General features: G+C 42.5%; 1 protein-coding gene across 6 annotated transcripts in view; it reads left to right on the top strand.

The window, feature by feature from the left end:
* The window catches only part of CARMIL1 (capping protein regulator and myosin 1 linker 1), a 476,507-nt gene that overhangs the window by 410,487 nt on the left and 46,830 nt on the right, over positions 1–19,190 (top strand). For 5 of the 6 annotated variants that reach the window (XM_033934492.1, XM_033934489.1, XM_033934487.1 and 2 more), the window contains exons 30-32: positions 11,293–11,359; positions 11,943–12,139; positions 18,583–18,692. In XM_033934492.1, coding sequence (XP_033790383.1) covers positions 11,293–11,359; positions 11,943–12,139; positions 18,583–18,692 — 374 coding nt within the window. The remainder of the gene's footprint in view (positions 1–11,292; positions 11,360–11,942; positions 12,140–18,582; positions 18,693–19,190) is intronic. The other variant, XM_033934488.1, reaches the window with a different exon arrangement.

Here is a 19,190-nt window from a genome sequence, read left to right as displayed (position 1 = left end):
TCTGCTCCTGGGTGAATGTCGGCTTCCCCCCCCCCCCCCCCCAATCTTAGTTTAAAAGCTACTCTATCTCCTTTTTAAACATTAGCGCCAGCAGCCTGGTTCGATCCTGGTTAAAGTGGAGTCCATCCTTTTGGAATGGGCTCCCCCTTTCTCAGAAGGCAGCCCATTCCCTAATAAATCTAAATCCCTCAACCGTGCACTATCATCTCAGCCACGCATTGAGACTTCAGAGCTCTGCCTGCCTCTTGGGTCCTGTGAGTGGAATGGGGAGCATTTCTGAAAATGCTACCCTGGAAGATCTGGTTTTCAGCTTTCTACCTAAGAGCCTAAATTTAGCTTCCAGAATCCTCTCCCACATTTTCCTATGTCATTAGTACCTACATGTACCAAGACAGCCGGTTCCTCCCCAGCACTATCTAATATCCTATCTAAGTGATGCGTGAGGTCCGCCACTTCCCACCAGGCAGGCAAGTGAGCAGGTAATCCTCACGCCCACCAGCTACTCAGCTATCTACATGCCTAATGATTGAATCTCCCACTACAATGGCCTTCCTAAATCCTCCCTTCTGGGCAGAAGCCCCTGGAGATAAATCCTCACTGCAAGAGGATATTGCATCTCCAGGTGAGCAGGTCTCCTTTAAGGAGACCTCCCTCCTCCAAGGCAACACAGGAACTGTCAGACTGGAGGTGGGACTTCTCTACCATATCCCTGTAGGTCTCTATGTACCTCTCTGTCTCCTTTAGCCCTTCCAAGTCTGCAACTCTAGCCTCAAGGGAACGGACTCGTTCTCGTTCTCTAAGAGCCTCTTTGTAGCGAGCACACACACATAATTTCTTACCAACTGGGAGATAATTATACATGTGACACTGTGCAAAAGACTGGATAGCTCCCCTCTTGCTGCTGGACTACTGTCTGCATCTTATTATTGAGCTGCTTAATTCAATCCTATTTAGGTACTGGGAATGTTAGACTGGCATAGAGAGCCTTAAGATCATATGTATGCTTTATTTAGTGTTTGAGTCTTATCAAGTAATGAAATATATTAAGAATATGTAATAACCAGTTCACCTGTTGTCCTAAGTAGGATAATTGACTATTTAAATTAAGACTATAAGTAAAGGAAACAAGCTAGGGATGATTGGGGGTGGGAGGGAGAGAATGTAGACAGCAAGACCCTGCCTAGTAGAAAGTTGAAGTTTAAAAACTATAACAGGCTTTTATTTTATGGAAACTAGCTAAGTAAAGCTTGCTCTTTTAAGATCTAAAACTATCTTTATAAAGGAACCTACAGTTTAGCTTTTATCCTCCAAATTATCAAAGCTCAGAACAAAATAATGTATACTTACCCAGAGAAATATCCTGTCTCCTCTCCTCTCTAAAAGATATGTCCTCTCCTTTCCTCTCAGAGAGAAATATGTGCTCTGCTCCTCTCCTCTCAGAAAGACTTGAGACCGGTCTACTATTATCTTCTAACTTGGTCTGCAGGTATTGATAAGGGAATCTGAAACACCTGACTGTTTTTAGACCAAAGAAAGTTTTATCATTTTTATTATCGTATACATTACTTGTAGAGTGGAGGAGTAGCCTAGTGGTTAGTGCAGCGGCCTGAGAACTTAGAGAATTGAGTTCAGTCCTCACTACAGCTCTTTGTGACTCAGTGCAAGTCACTTAACCCTCCATTGCCCCAGGTACAAAATAAATATCTGCATATAATACGTAAATCACTTTGATTGTAACCACAGTGATGCAGCAGAGGGAAGGCCCCGGTGGGGAGGCCGCAAAGCAGCCTGTTCAGAGTGCTGCCACCGATGCTGAAGGGAGTGGAGGTATGGTATATCGATCTCGTAGTGGGAGGGTCGGCGGGGTTCTGCGCAGGGGGGGGATGGAAAGATGCTGTGCAAGGGGATGGGTGAGAGGGGAGGAAAGCTGCTGCACATTGGGGGGGGGAAGCACTGGCCCCAGCGACTCGGGCAGTAGTATTGTCAGGAGGGATGGCGTCTGGTAGTATAGGAGACATTCAGGAGGGGCTTTAGGAGGGTCTACCTAGGGCTTATTTTTGGGGTAGGGCTTATATTGGGACCTACCCTGAAAATTATGCTAGGGCTTATTTTCTGGGAAATACAGTATTTATCAATAATTAGTATGAATGAAATCCATCTGGTTGTAGCATGTTCAGATTTGCACCCTTAAATTCAAAGCTTTCTATCCTAACAAAAATTCTATGATTTAGGCCTCACACCCCTCACCCCCACCCCACCCCCAGATTAGAAGAGCCAGCCTCAGGTATATACCCTACCCATGTTATCCTGAAATCCTATTCTACAACTGCATCCAGTGGTAAAATATGGCACATAAGTATTCACTTATGTCAAAGCAGTGCAAATGAGGTTGTGCCAGCAAGTCCTTTGTTACAGATATTGGTCTCTAATTCTAGTGTGGAATTCAAGCTTTTGCTTGTCCTGTGATAATGAAACACCTTGATGTACAATTAATGCAATCATAGTGTTTATGATTTATTTTTGTACTTGCAAGTAGTGGCATGTTTAGTGTGTGATTTTGTGCCTTTTTTAACCATTGAAGTTAGGATTATTTTCAAATGGATATGTGATTTCACTGCAGTCTGGATTGGTAAGAAGCCAACATATTTTTAAAATATTTAGGGAAAAATGAATGCTGTCAGAAGAGAGATGGAAATGTGATATGAAAAATGATTCTAATATTGTCTGTTTTTCAGTAGTTCCTTTTTGTATGGTGATAGTTTGAATTTTTATCCCACCTTTCCAAATGATGCTCAAGGTAGCTTACAGCTTTATTTGATTTCAGGTACAATAAGTCCTTTCCTTAAATAGCTTATGATTTAAAGACTGTGTCTGAGACAGTGAGAGATAGTATAATGTGAATTGCTGAAGTTTATAAGGAGTGTCAAGTGAGTAAGTGATATCTAAATCCTGGTTTGTGGTGCTTAGTTCATTGTTGTAACTACTAGGCCATTCCTTCTTATTCTTGTCTTGCAATTACTTTCGTGGAAAATTCTATAAGAGGCACCTAGTAGGTTAGGTGTTGCGAGGCACCTACATTGAAGATGCCTGACTTAGATCTGTGCCTAAGTTTGTTTTTTAATGGGTTAAATGATGAGGGGAAATATGTTAAAAATTAACATATTTCAAAAAGAAAAGAATATCTGTATATATCTGTAATATCTGTATATATCTGTAAAATGGCTAGATACAAATTTCCATGTATAGGATACCTATAAGGTTTTAAATGGGGGTGCAGCAGATAGCCCCAAAAATGTAAGGTAGTGGCCCTACAATCCTCCAGAGGTCTTGGGTTCAGTGCCATCAGAAGAGGTTCAGCAGGAATTGAAATGAATGACAGTCTAGGTGAATGACAATCTATTGGTGATATCACAATAATGTCAAGATTGTGCATCAGACATGTCCACTTGCTCTGAACCACAGCCGTTGTGAGTAAGGATTCTCTTCTTATTTTCTTAGCCTTTTGGGAATGAGGTTTAGTATGCTATATATTTTTCATGTGCTTTGCTTAAGTAATGCATTATTAAACATCTTTTTCTATTATTATCAAAGAGGAGTCCTCTGTACCCCCCAAAATAGAAGGTTTAATATGCAATATATATATATATAATTTTTTCATGTACTTTGCTTAAGTAATGCATTATTAAACATCTTTTCATTTTAATATCAAAGTAGACCTGCTTTGCTTAAGTAATGTATTATTAAATATATTTTCACTGTAATATCAAACTGGAGTCCTCTATAATGCAAATGCCTCAACCACATCTAATTGATGCCTAAGTCGTGGCCACCTAACTCAAGCCTATCTAGCGCCCAGCTCATGCTCCAAAGTAGACCTGCTTTTGCAAGGAGTCCTCTTTCCACCATGTCCTTTGATTGAGGAACATAGAGACTTAAATAGAAATGATTGCTTGTAAATCAAGAGGATATAAGCTTAGCTCTGGAATTGACATGCGGTTTACTATCTGAGTGTGCGTGATGCAGTGGCTACAGCCTTAGTACCCTGACATTGTTGATTCAAATCCCTCATTACTCGTGACACTGAGCAAATGGAACAGAAGAGAAATATTATTATCAAAGAGGAGTCCTCTTTACCCCAAAAAATAGAAGGCTTAATATACAGTATATATATATATATATATTTTTTTTTTTCATGTGCTTTGCTTAAGTAATGCATTATTAAACATATTTTCACTTTAATATCAAACTCATTCCTGTAAGCTATGCCTTAACCAATCAAGCCTCGAACACTTATGATTTTAAAGTGTTTGAGGCTTGTGCAGATGAGGATAGAGCTTGCAGGAATGGGGCAGGTACAGGAAATGAACTCACTGGTATGGGACAGGAAAATAAGTTTCTGCGGAGACAGGGAAAAATTTGCCCCGTGTCATTCTCTACTCCAACACTCATAGAATTCTTATGTACGGCAGAGTTTTTATCGTAGTGGACGTTGATTTTTTTTTTTAACTAATTTGGCTTGATAAAAGGGGTCCTAAGTTAGTCCAATATAAAAAGGTATTGCCTTTATTCTGTTTTCTTTTCTTTTAATTCTATATAATAATAATACAGTCAAACCTCGGTTTGCGAGTAACCCGGTTTGCGAATGTTTTGCAAGACGAGCAAAACACTCAGCAAACTTTTGACTCGCAAACCGAGTGTTGATTCGATTTGCAAGGCCCAAGGCCCCCCCCCCCCCCCGATAACCGGCATCGCTCCCCCCTCTCGCAAAGGCCCCCTCGCTGCAACCGGCAACCCCCCCCTCCCCCCGCATGAACCGGTCCCCCCGCCCGAACAACATAAACTTAACACCCCCCCCCTGTATAGCGCAGACACAGATCGTGTGCCTAGAAGATCTTTCCTGCCTGCCTGCCTTGAGCATGCATCTGCGCATGCTCAAGGACTTCTAATTCTCCCTCTCGCCGAGAATCTCGTACAGTGGAACCTTGGTTTACGAGCATAATTCGTTTCCAGAAGCATGCTCGTAAACCAAAATACTCGTATATCAAAGGAAGTTTCCCCATAGGAACTAAGGGAAACTCGCTTGATACGTTTCAACCCCCCCCCCCCCCCCCGAGGCCAGCGGCGCTGATTCACCCCCCCCCCCCCCCAATAACTGGCATCGCTCCTCCCTCGCTCACAAAGGCCCCCGCCCAAACAACTTCAAACTTACTCCTCCCCCCCCCCCCCCCCCCACCCACCCCCCGTCTGGCATCGGCAGACAGCCCACAGGACGTGCTGGTGCTGCTTGAAGAAGTTCCTGCCTCTTGCTGGGCCTTGAGCATCTACGCATGCTTAAGGCCTTCTAGTTCTCCCTCTCGCCGAGATTCGCGGAGATCTCCGAGAATCTCGGCGAGAGGGAGAACTAGAGGGCCTTAAGCATGCGCAGATGCATGCTCAAGGCCCAGCAAGAGGCAGGAACTTCTTCAAGCGGCACCGGCATGTCCTGTGGGCTGCGTGCCGGCGCCAGACGGAAGGTAAGTTTGAAGTTGTTCGGGCGGGGGATGCCGGTTCGCGCGGGGGGGTGCCAGTTTGCACAGGGGGGCCTTTGTGAGCGGGGGGGAGCAATGCCAGTTATCGGAAGGGGGGTGCTTGCAAATCGAGTCAACACTCGGTTTGCGAGACAAGATTTGCGAGAATGTTTTGCTCATCTTGCAAAACACTCGCAAACTGGGTTGCTCGCAAACCAAGGTTTGACTAATTTTATTTTTGTATATCGTCATACCACATAGTTCTAGGCGGTTCACATACAGTAAAAAATTATACAATCAGTAAGTACAATAGATAGAATACAATTTACTAAAAATGCGTTAAAATCAGCTAAAATAAGCAAACTGTAAAAACAATGTATTATTTACCAATCAAGATTCTAAAATATCAGTTTAACAAATTTATCAAACAAATCAGTTTTTAGCAGTTTCCTTAAGGACATATATGAATGAGCCTGAGAAATAATGGTACTTAACCATAAGCTAATTTTACCTGCCTGAAAACCGAGCAATTTATCGAAAAATCTCTTGTATCGGCAAGATTTGATAGTTGGATGGACAAATAAATATTGCCCTCGAGTAATCCTATTAGGAATATATCGTTAAAGCATGAGAATAGATAAATAGGCGCCATACCAAACAAAACTTTAAAACAGATGCAACCGAATTTAAACAATACTCTAGCCTCAAAAGGTAGCTAGTGCAACTGTCGATAAGATGGAGTAACATGGTCATACTTTTTCAGACCAAAAATCAAACGGACCGCCGTGTTCTGGATAAGTCTCAATCTCTTTTGAAGCTTTTTATGAGATCCCACATATATTATATTACAATAATCCAGAACAGATAAAATGGAGGGTTGTACTAATAATCTAAATGATATACTATCAAAAAAAATTTTTATCGTCTGAAGTTTCCACAAAATTGTGAAACATTTTTTTGTCAATAGATTTGTGTGATCATCCAAAGTTAAATGGTCCAGTATAACACCCAAGATTTTAATAGAGACAGAAACTAAGAAAGTTTGACCATTCAGTTGTAGTTCCTTTTCATTTATATTATCAGAAAGACTAGCCAAAAAATGTTTTGATTTTTCTGGATGAGTTTGGCCCTCATTGTCCATTGCTCAGTATGAATTAGTAATAAAGAAATTTGGTTTTTTTTTATCTCCCCTGAAAAGGATGTAAGTGGAAGCACTATAGTAATATCATCTGCATAGATGAAGAACTTATCTCTCAAACTATGTAGCAATCTACCTAGTGGGGCTAAATAAATGTTAAATAAAATAGGCGATAATGGAGACCTTTGTGGTACCCCACAGGAATTACTCTAGGAAGAAGAATAGCTTTCCTCACTAAACACTTGATAATATCTATTTCTTTTAAAAACCCCTCAAACCAGTTCCAAACTTTACCTGAGATACCAGTTGAATCTAAACAATCCAATAAAATCTTATGATCAACCAGATCAAAAGTACTGCTTAGATCCAGCTGAAGGATCAATGTACTTGAGCCTACACTAAATAAACCATGAAGATTATCAGTCAGGGAAGCTAATACCATCTCCGTACTATAACCAGAACGGAACCCTGATTGACAATCATGAAGAATATCAAATTTCTCTATGTTTTACCAAAGCGGCATTAACTACCCCTTCCATATATGGTCTCCTTAAACAATCTGGGGCAAATTCTATAAACAGCGTCCCGATTGTGGGCAATGTTAGGCATCCTACCGCTGTCTAACCAGCCAATTGGGACGTACGTTTTCTTAATAAAAAAAAACCCAACCCAAGGCAGGCTACCTACACTGTAGGCATCTGTCGCAGGTGTAAGGAGATGCATCAGGACACTTAAGTTCGCCCAAGCCTGGCCTTGGGTGTGGTTTTGCCTGGAAATCACCTTGAGTGAGTGTAAGCGGCCCTACACATCTCCCTAGGGCTGCGATAGACACATGAAATCTAGACTAGCAAAATACTGGCCTAAATTTCAAATAGATGCAGCCACTGAGCTGATTGCAGCAAGTAAATCTCCCTGCCGTGATCAGCTGAGCAGCTGTTGCAAGGAACTCCCCACTGCGAAGTCAGCCAGCAGGAGGAAGGCCCACTACCGCCGCCACCCCGAACCCCCTGTGAAGGTTTGCAGCAGGAGGGATGTTCATTCACTCCCGCCGCTACCCCCAAACACCCCCCCTTCCGGCAGGAGGGATATGCACTCCCTCCCCCAAGCACCCCTGTAAATGTCCTCAGCAGGAGGGATGCCCACGCCTTCCTGCTAGAACTGCCAACGCCATTACCCCATAAACAAATTCCCCAGCAGGAGGGATGCCTGCTTCCATCTGCCACCACCCCTTCTCCAGAGCCCTCCCCCCACTTTAGAACCCCCCCCGGCACCCCCTTAATTGGTAGACTGCGGGTGTGTGTGGGGAGGGCTGGAAGGTGCCGATGATCTACCAGTTGGGGGGGGACTCTGGAGGGGGCTGTTGCTGAGTTGAGGGGGGAGTTCTGGGAGATAGAGGGAGGGAGTGCACATCTCTTCTACCGGGGGATTTGTCGGGAGGTTTGGGGGTGGCAGCGGGAGGGAGTGGGCATCTTTCCTGCCACGGACAATTGCGGAGGGGGTTTGGGGGTAGCTGTGGGACAGAGCCAACTTTGTGGGGTGTTCGGGGGTTCCTTGTCACGATCAGCTGATGGCAACAGATCAGGCATGATTCTCTAATCAGCGCCTGTGTCATCGACGCTGGTTAGAGAATCAGAGTGATTAGGCAGGTTTAGGCATCCATTAGGGCAGACGCGATTCTGTATTGGACGCCAGTCTACAATTCTCAGTCGCTTGTTAGGCAGCTGCTGAGACCGGCGTCCTATACAGAATTTCCATCTCTGTGCTTTTTTTGCTTTTTTTTTTAGTCCATAGAACAATATGGACTCTAGTAAAATCTGCAAAATGTGATTTTTAGCCAGCAATATATGCTGGCCATGCAAAGCTGATACAGGGATGCTATCATGTTTATTATATTGTGCAAATCGCCAGCCATATTATCAGGAGGTATGGGACAGAAAAGTTGCTGTTCTTCATGTGCAAGATCTTCTGTCATTTCAAATTATAATATGGAAATCACTATAAACTTTAACAAAGGTAGACTGATCCCTATTGGACATCCTTCCAGCTGTGGCATTAAAGATAATACTAAGTAACCAGAGAAATTTGATAGTATAACAAGCTTTAATAATTTGCATGCTATATAGATTTTGCTACTTGGTGGAATGTTGTTTATATGTTAAATATGACAGCGTTTTGATAGAGAAAGGGGGTTATTTGGATATAAAATGTGAATGCTGGCAATCCCTGGAATTGGAGCACTCACTTTGTGATTCTAACAATGTGCTGTTGTGGCATTATTGTTTGCTTTTTCTTTTGGTTGTTATAATTATGGTTATAATTCAGTAAAAGCGTTTGAATTTAAAAAATAAAGTGTATTAAGCAGTTAACAAGTGATTTAGCTTACACTGTTAGCACTTGGCCATGGCTCAGGCTAATTCACGTGTTAAATGCTTGGCAGGGAATCATTGATGTTTGTACAAGTCTTGTTTGCTTTATTTTATGTATGTTACTATTTGTAAAGCCGCCGAGGAGTAGGCGGTTGAGAAGTTTTTTTAAAATAAATAAATAAATGTGGACTGCACCATGCGGTTAATGCACAGTAACTTAGGCCCGGATTCTATAAATGGCGCCATTTTCGGCGGCTGCCGTAAAAGCATGCGATGTATAGGAATTTAGGGTGAGTCGGATAGCAGTAGCGACACTAGGGGATCCTTGATAAAGCAAGTTTATTGTGAAACATGTTGGATCCGTAGCTCTCAGGTCAAACCAAAGTTGAGATGAATTTAAGTTAAGTATAAAATTCATCGTATAAAAAATATTTATTGTTTTGACACTGAAGATGAATGGTCAAAATATTTTAATGGAGAAAAAATAATAATTAATGCATTTATAAAAAGTAAGAATGTACTAAGGCCGGTGAGGAATATTCTACACCGTAATTCCCGCCACATATAAATTTATTATCAAGGGCGGAGGAGGTGTTTCTGAGGCCTTTCTTCTATATAAGAATATATATTGGCACAGTTATAAAGTTTGATTTCACAAAATAAAATAACAAAAATTGAGCTAAACTTGAGTAATTGGATACTCAGATGTTGGACTGAGAATTTATGGGTGATACCATCCGGGTAATTGAATTTGTTCATAAATTTGTGAGACCATCTGTAGTGAGAATGTATAGAATTGTGGCTTTGGAAATGGTAGGCTCCAGAAACGTAGGCCAGGGTTTTCAAGGCCTACTTTTCCGGCACCTCCCTTTTATATGAATTGCACCTCCGGAAACGCTTTATGACGCCTAATGCCACTTCCGGGGTTAGCCACACTTACGGAGGCGTGATTCCAGAGCCATTTTTGTAGGTGCCAGTAGGAGCCTACATTTTTGTTTTAAATACTTTTTTTGCCTTTTAAACAGTGTTTTCAACTGTTAGGCACAAGTAAGGTGCTTACCAGCACCTAACTTAGGCACCGTTTATAGAATCTGGGCCTTAGTTCATATTGTTCCGTGGCAGATGTGTCAGATAACTTAACATTACCTATTTTTATCCCTGGACAGACATTGTCAAACCTTATGTGTAGTTTCTTTACAATACTGTTTTAGGTTGCAAAGAATAAGAAGTAAACATTTGATAGCTTAAAAATGTTTTTGCTGCATTGCTGAGCAACTGTAATAACAGGATGCTTACCAAACAAAATATGAAATTCTTCTTTTTTACAACCATGATAGAGGTGAAAGCAGCAACAAGAAGATGGTCAACAGGAATACTAAAACCATGCAATGGACACAGGTGCTAGTTGTTAAATATCCTAGTAAAGGTCATTTTTGTTTTGAACAATACTGGGATTTCAATTATTGCACTGCTGCAAATATTTCAGTGCCTTTTCAACTACACCTTAGTCCTAGAAAATTTACTTACCGGTAGGTAAAACTGTATATGTAGATCTCTATAATGTGTGCACACACCGCTGGATTGAGAAGACATTCTCAGGGTATGTTTTAGGCAAAGTTGGGTCAACTCATCCAATCTTATTTATTGTCTTTCAGGAAAAATCTTCCTCCCGCAAAATTTGTAAGCCCATTCTTCTCAGTACACTTGGCCCTCCGTATTCGCGATTTCGGCAATCGCGGTTTCGATTATTTGCAGTTTTTAGCTTGCTGGCTCCTCCCCCCAAATTACGTCAGCTTGCAAAGAGAAATCGCCGATTCAAAGCGTTTACAGAGAAAATCGCCGATTCACAGCACTTTCTTCACCGTGTTTTGCCTCTCCTTCGGGAACAGGCCAGGTCTCCCACCATGTTATTCACAGTTTTACCATATTCATGATGGTTTTTAATAGAAAACAGCGAATAACAAATGAAAAAGTTATTCATGGTTTTTCTGTATTTGCGGGTCTGTTAATCCCCTATCACAGCGAATACGGAGGGAGAAGTGTTTTAAAAATGAGAAGTACGTGGTTTGTACCTGTGTACTTTGCATGTAGACAGGCTGTTTTAAAATTTCCCTTTTCCTGCTCAGATAGGAAATGATTTGTTAGCTTTTCAAAAAGGTAGACTAAGTTGGACTGGATTGTAGATCGTGAATTTGCTCAACTTCTATTTTTTTCCATCTTTTTCTTAGCACTCGGCACCTCCAACTATGAATTTTTTTTTCTTTGTTAATTTGTATTGTAGGTGACTCCTAAATCAAAAAGGAAAAGTATTCACAGCAGAATGCTGCGACCTGTTTCTAGAGCGTTTGGTAAGTGAAATATCTACTGCTCAGCCTTCAACAGCTTAGTCCTTTGAGGAAAAAGTGTAAGCTGCTCTGGAAATTTGTGGCAGATAATGTGGGCTATTTTGTTGATGGCTTATTTTTGATTATTCCCCTTAAACTTTAAAGAATGTCATTTGTTAGAAGTAGCGTGTTTTTTTTCCTTTTTGCTTGTTAAGTTATGTACGGTCTTACATCCCGCCACATCCTCGCAGAGTGGAGTTCTAGGCAGGTTAAAAACTTGTGTATAAACCCTTGCTGTCCCTGTGGAATACAGGTACAAGGTGTGTGTACCATAACATGCACCTCATACAGTAGAAGTGTGTAGTCTATGCACGAAATACCACCTGCATTTCTGTCAGGTTGCAGCACTTCAGCCTTGTGAGCACATTGGTGCTGCAAATTAGAGAATTCAGCCTTTATATCAAAATACTTTTGCTACCACACTGTTTGAGGCCTTGCTAATACGATAGGCTTGTTCAGCATGTATGAGATTTATTCACATAGGCTGGGTCTTCCATGTTTCCATTTTGAAAATTATGAGGTATTTAATTTTATCTTATTCTTCCAGAAATGGAGTTTGACTTGGATAAAGCGCTAGAAGACGTTCCAATACATATAGAAGACCCACCATATCCACCCAGCAGACCAGATAAACGAGCCTCTACTGTCATCTCAGAGTTGCCCTCCGAGGAGGGGAAAAAGCTAGAACATTTCACCAAATTCAGGCCAAAGAGAAACAAAAAGCAACAGACTGGTAAAACGCCTGTAAGTAATTCTTTTCAAAATTTCCCTCTGTATAACAAACTCTTTATTCATCAAGAAAACTTAGTTCACTATCAGTTCACTTGCCAATTGGTGTGAAGATATATATGGACAACTTTTGAGAAACCGGTCTGGTTGAACTTTGGTAAGTTCTGTTTAAAAAATATATTAAATCTTATAGTTCTCTCGATGTCTGTCCACCTGTAGTAATGAATGCTGCTCCTACCTCCTTCAAAACATGTCTCTATATACGGTTATGCAACAAGTTGGAGGAAGGAAGTTTTCCAGCTGAATTAAGTCATATACCCCTCCCCCTTTTACAAAACTACACAAGAGGTTTTTAGCATCTGGCACACTGAATGCTCTGCCCTTCTCCGATGCATTCAGCACACCAGCCAGCACTAAAATCCTCTTGCACAGTTTTGTAAAGGAGGGGGAATAGTTATCAAACCTATAGTAAAAAAAAATTCTGAGGACTCAATAATGTCATTTTCAAATTATAGACTGATTGCATCTACTCCACTTATTTGAAGATATTGGAGGGGTTAGTGAATGAGCAATTAGTGGAATTTCTTAATAAATTTAATGTTTTATATTATTCACAGTGAGGTTTTCATTCTCTGTTTAATACCAAGATAGTCATAGATACAGTGTTGGATTATAACTATTCTTTATTTAGTAAAGGTAAAAATGCTCTGAACCTCCAGTTCGAGAATTTTTACAGTCCCGCTATTAGGTTTTTATGAGTGATAGGTTATTTAGGAGGTGGTAAAATCCCTGTAGTGTACTATAGGGCTTACCACTATCCTCCATTCTTTTCAGTGTATTTTTGGCACCTTTGTGTTATCACAGAAAGAGTTCATGAGTTTTATTTATACAGATGACATAACAGTTATAATTCTCTTTTCTTCCTCAGTCTCACTGATTTCTGCTAAAGCAGTGTCCCTTGTTTTACTGATGGAGAATTGGATGTTGAAGCACTGATTAAAACTAAATTCAGATAAAACTAAATTTTTTGTGGAAACCTGTGCAGCCTCTAATATAGAGATGGGTATAATAGTTTGTTAAGTCTTTTGTTCCTACAATAAGAATATTAGGAGTTCATCTGGATGCAGGATTAACATTAGTTCTAAGGAAAATGTTTTTAACCGACTTGACAATTGCGCCTCTGTAAGATCAGAGATGCCTTTAAACAAACTCTTGAAGGCACAATTATTTGTTGAAGTGTTTATGTGAAAGAATTGCCTATGAATAGCTATTATACAACAGACCACTAGGGTCATAACTTATCACTTATATAGCTCTGAAGGCGTATTCAGCGCTGAAACATAGAGCATGACGGCAGAAAAGGGCCGTCGGCCCAACAAGTCTGCCCACTCAAGAACCCTCCCTCCCTCGAGAATCCATCTATTAAGCTTCCCTCCCTCCCTTGAGAATCCATCTATTGAGCATTCCTCTTGAATGACCCCACCAGTCTGTCCCATCGTCCCTTGAAGTCAAGCGTGTTACTGGCCTCGACTACCTGTCGTGGAAGACCATTCCATCGAACAATTACCCTTTCGGTGAAGAAGTATTTCCTGGTGTCCCCATGAAATCTTCCCCCTCTGAACTTTAGCGGATGCCCTCTTGTCGCCGTGGGACCGGTAAGAAAAAAGATTTCTTCCTCCACTTCAATACAACCTGTGATGTATTTGAATGTTTCTATTATGTCCCCCCTTTCTCTGCGCTCCTCGAGAGAATATAAGCGCAGTCTGCTCAAACGTTCCTCATATGGGAGATCATCCTGATGGCCATCCTCTGAATCGACTCCATTCTCTTCACATCCTTTTGATAATGTGGCCTCCAAAACTGAACACAGTACTCCAGGTGAGGTCTCACCATGGATCTGTATAACGGCAGTATAACTTCAGGTTTACGGCTAATAAAGCTCCTTCACATTTATTGACTGTCCCTGCTCGGAAGAACTTACAATCTAACTTGTACAGACAGACATGACATATAAGGTTGGGGATGCAGAACCCAAGGTGAGACAAGTTAGGCGTCAGAAACACTATGAAAGAGGTGGGCTTTTAATTGGACCATGAACTCTATCTGAGATGGATCCCACCATAGGGATTCGGGCCACTTGTTCCAAGCGTATGTTGCAGCAAGGCAGAAGGGACAGAGTCTGGAGTTGGCAGTTGAAGAGAGGAGCATAGAAAGGAGGAACTTACCAGCTGACCAGAGCAAGTAAAAACGTTAGACCAAGCATGGTCCCTTTTTAAGGAAACAGTCACCGAGGCGCAAAATCTATATATACCTCATATCAACAAGAGATCCAAGAGAAAGAAGAACAAGGAACCGGTGTGGCTCACTCTAGAGGTGAAGGGAGCAGTCAGAGACAAGACTTCGTTTAAGGAATGGAAAAGGTCAAAAAAGGACAAAAACTGAAAAAAGCACAAACAACATCAAAGCAGGTACCATAAAGTGGTAAGAGGGGTCAAAAGAGACTACGAGGAAAAAATAGCCAAGGAGGCAAAAAACTTCAAGCCGTTCTTTCAATATATTAAGGGGAAACGACCCGCGAAGGAAGCGGTGGGGCCATTGGATGACCATGGAATAAAAAGAGTGCTAAAGGAGGACAAAGCCATCGCCAATAAACTGAACACATTTTTTTGCATCTGTATTTACTGAAGAGGATATACACAACATACCAGAAGCCGGAAACAAAGACGGGAAACAGACAGGGTTGAAGGTCAGTCTAGAAGAAGTATGCAGGCAGATTGATAGGCTTAAAAACGATAAATCCCCGGCACCGGATGGCATCCATCGAAGGGTTATCAAGGAACTAAAAGGGGCAATAGCTGAACTGCTTCAACTAATAGCCAATCTGTCGATCAAATCAGGAAGGATTCTGGAAGATTGGAAAGTGGCGAATGTTGCGCTGATCTTCAACAAAGGTTCGAAGGGAAATCTGGGAAACAACAGACCGGTGCGTCTGACCTCAGTACTGGGAAAGATGGTAGAGGCGCTGATAAAGGACCGCATCGTTGATCACCTTGACGGATACAATTTGATGAGGACCAGCCAGCACAGCTTCAGCAAAGGAAGATCTTGCTTGACGAATTTGCTGCACTTCTTCGAGGGAGTAAACAGGCAGATAGACAAGGGTGACCCGGTTGACAATGTATATCTGGATTTTCAGAAGGCGTTCAACAAGGTCCTGCCTGAACGACTATTTCAAAAAATTGAGAGCCATGGAATCAAGGGTAAAATACTCACGTGGATTAAAAACTGGCTGGCCGATAGGAAACAGAGAGTGGGGGATAAATGGACAATACTTAGACTGGAAAAGCGTCATGAGTGGAGTGCCGCAGGGTTCAGTGCTTGGACCCGTGCTCTTCAACATATTTATAAATGACCTGGAAATTGGTACGACGAGTGAGGTGATTAAATTTGCAGACGATACGAAATTATTCAGAGTAGTGAAGACGCAGGAGGATTGCGAAGACCTGCAACGTGACATAAACACATTTGAGAAATGGGCCGTGACATGGCAAATGAGGTTTAACGTGGGTATGTGTAAGATGATGCATGTTGGTAACAAAAATCTTATACACGAATACAGGATGTCCGGTGCAGTACTTGGAGAGATCCCCCAGTAAAGAGACTTGGAAGTACTGGTCGACAAGTCAATGAAGCCATGTGCGGCGGCGAAAAGGGCGAACAGAATGTTAGCAATGATTAAGAAGGGGACCATGAGCAGATCGGAGAAGGTTATCATGCCGCTGTACCGGGCCATGGTACGCCCTCACCTGGAATACTGCGTCCAGCACTAGTCACCGTGCATGAAGAAGGACACGGTACTATTCGAAAACATTCAAAGAAGAACGACTAAAATGGTTAAGGGGCTGGAGGTGTTGCCGTACTGTGAGAGATTAGAGAAACTGGGCCTCTTCTCCCTTGAAAAGAGGAGACCGAGAGGGGACATGATCGAAACATTCAAGATAATGAAGGGAATAGACTTAGTAGATAAAGACAGGTTGTTCACCCTCTCCAAGGTAGAGAGAACGAGAGGGCACTCTCTAAAATTTAAAAGGGGATAGATTCCATACAAACGTAAGGAAGTTCTTCTTCACCCAGAGAGTGGTAGAAAACTGGAACACTCTTCCGAAGGCTGTTATAGGGGAAAACACCCTCCAGGGATTCAAGACAAAGTTAGACATGTTCCTGCTGAACCAGAATGTACGCAGGTAAGGCTAGTCTCAGTTAGGGCACTGGTCTTTGATCTAAGGGCCACCGCATGAGCAGACTGCTGCGCACGATGGACCACTGGTCTGACCCAGCAGCGGCAATTCTTATGGGGGGGGGATCATAGGGGGAGATAAGTGAAGAGAGATAGTGAGGGGCAGCTGAGTGAGTGCATTTGTAGATCAGTGAGAGGAATTTGAATTGTATTCAGAAATGGATGGGAAGCCAATGAAGTGACTTTAGAAGAGGGGTGACGTGAGTATAGCGGCTCTCCTGGAATATAAGTCATACAGCCGAATTCTGGAGGGGAGCGAGATGGCTAAGTGGAAGGTCTGCGAGTTGCAGTAGTCTAAGCGTGACATGATGAGAGCATGGATAAGTGTTTTGGTAGTGTGCTCAGAGAAGAAGGGTTAGATAAGAGGACAGAGGAAGAAGCGACAGGTTTTAGTGATATGTTGTATCTGGGCGATAAAGGAGAGAGAGGAGTCAAAGATGATCCTCAGATTATGAACAGACAAAACTGGAAGGATGAGAGTGAAAACAGAGACAGAGAACGAGCGAAGCAGAGCGGTGGGTTTAGGTGGGAAAATGAGCAGCTCTGTTTTAACCATATTCAGTTAATGTCCCCAACGGAAAGCAAGAGAAGGAGGAGGGAAGATATGGGTGAGGGAGGTGAGAGGGCACTTGCTGCTGTGACGTGGGTGAGGTGCACGCAGGGGATGATCGAATGAGAGGGAAAAAGTGGATAAGAGGAAAGGAGAATCAATGGGTTTAAAGAGTGAAAGGTGAAGTGTTAAGGTGTTCAGTGGCTTGGGGAGAAGTGAAAGATTGGGGATGGTTAAATGAGCAGGAAGGGAAGTAAGGGAGCCATAACAGTGGAAGGGAGAAGGGAAACTGGGAAGAAGCTTGGTTGTGGACCAGTCTAGAGAACAGAGGGACATGCATGAAGGTAGAGTATCAGTGTTGTAAAGAAGGTAGTAAGGATGAGATGAGAGGTAAAAAATTTTCTGCTCAAGCCTCCTCACCAGACTGAAGAGGATCCCTCTTAATTGTGCAGTATCTTTTAAATCACCTGGTCATGTGGTTCAAGAGGTGGAGGAGGGGAGACAGTTGAGAGCATGTAGACAAAGCAAAAGGTTTCTCAATCTGAGTCAGCAGGGGTGTCTCAGCCATACAAATACATAAATTAGAGACATTCACCCAAATATATAGATAACAAAAGGTCCAAAAGGGTTCATTTAGAGTTTTTCACTAATTTGTGCTACATTCCAATGGCATACCTAGTATATTTGACACCCGGGGTTGATCATTTTTAACACCCCTCTCTCCTCTGTATAAAAACAATTTAATTTTAGTAATAATCCACGAGTCACACAAGGGTGCACTTAGGAAAAGGCAGCATTTTAAACACTGTAGCGAGCAATAGAACATCAATGCACCCATTGTCTCTATTCTCCTTTCCCTCCGTCCTTCCTTTCATTCTTTCTTCCCACCCCATGGTCTGGCATCTCTGTCTCCTTCCCTTTCTTCCCCCCACCCCCCTCCCATTCCATGTCATCTCTCTCCTCTCCTCTCCTTCCCTTCCATCTCTCCCTCCCCTCCTCTCCTCTCTTTCCTTTCCCACTTGTCTGGCATCTGTCCCCTTCCTTCTTCCCATGCCCTGTCATCTCTCCCTCCCCCTCCATGGTCTGGCATCTCCTTTCCTCCCTGCCTTCTCCATGGCCTGGCATTTCTCTTTCCTATCCTCTCCTCACCCTTTCCTGGCCTCTCTTCTCCCTCCCACTCCCTGCCCCTCTCCCCAAAATTGGGTGCAGCTTTTTTCTCCTCTCCCCTCTTAAGAACATAAGAATAGCCTTACTGAGTCAGACCGATGGTCCATCATTCTGAACAGGGGCTGCCATCTTTGTGTAGGGGGATTTGAGAATTACAGTTTGAAGCATGCCTCATGAACTGCCAAATGTTGTTTCGGAGTTCAATATTCAATATTTTCTCTTTTGCTCTGCTCTCTGTGCCCCCTTTTTTTCTGTAGAAAACGTACAAAGATTCTGCTATGGGTACTGTCTGTTGCAATGTTGTATTCATAGATGTTCTTGTTGGGATACTGCTAAGCCTCTTGCTTGTCTTAGTTTTCTGTTGATGATTGACTTTTGCATTTAAAAAAAATAGCTAGTGCCCTACCAGAAGAATCTAAGTATATTATTTGCCTACTTTCTTAGCAGGTTAATGCTGAAGCACCACAAGAGGGAGAGCAGAATGGCCTTATGGGTAGAATTGATGAAGGTGTGGATGAATTTTTCAGCAAGAAAGTGACAAAACTGGGTTCAAAGTAAGTTCTGAGGTTTCAAATCAATCCAAAACAATAATGGTATTATCCCAGGAAAAGCAGGCAGCATATTCTCTACATGTGGGTGACGTCATCTACAGAGCCCCCTAGCGGATGTTCTCGCAAGCAGACTTGTTTGAAGATCTTCAAGCTTGCAAGTGTACCGTGCATGTGCGATTGCCCCTCCCACCCGACTCAGGGCATGCGTCTCCTCAGCGTGGCCTCAGTTCTAAGTTTTCCGTGGAGCCAGAAGCCACTGCTCCCTTGCTCTGCGCAAATTCATAGTGCCTCCTTGCACCATGGCTTGCTTTATTGTTTTCAAGTGAGTCGCTGTGCAGCGCGTCTTCGTTTTATCAAAAAAATAAATAAATAAAATCTTTTTTCTACTTTATTCCACCGGGCTACCGTTTTTTGTCAGGCTGCCTGGCCTCGCGGGGCCGCAGCTCTACTTTTTCTATGTCCCGGCCTCTGTGTCTATGAGAGTCGGGATCAGCGCAGGCT

This window comes from Geotrypetes seraphini, chromosome 2, assembly GCF_902459505.1.
Source record: "Geotrypetes seraphini chromosome 2, aGeoSer1.1, whole genome shotgun sequence".
Classification (NCBI taxonomy): Eukaryota; Metazoa; Chordata; class Amphibia; order Gymnophiona; family Dermophiidae; genus Geotrypetes; species Geotrypetes seraphini.
The sequence above is the reverse complement of the archived record's forward strand: the minus strand, read 5'-3'. Positions and strand labels throughout refer to the sequence as shown.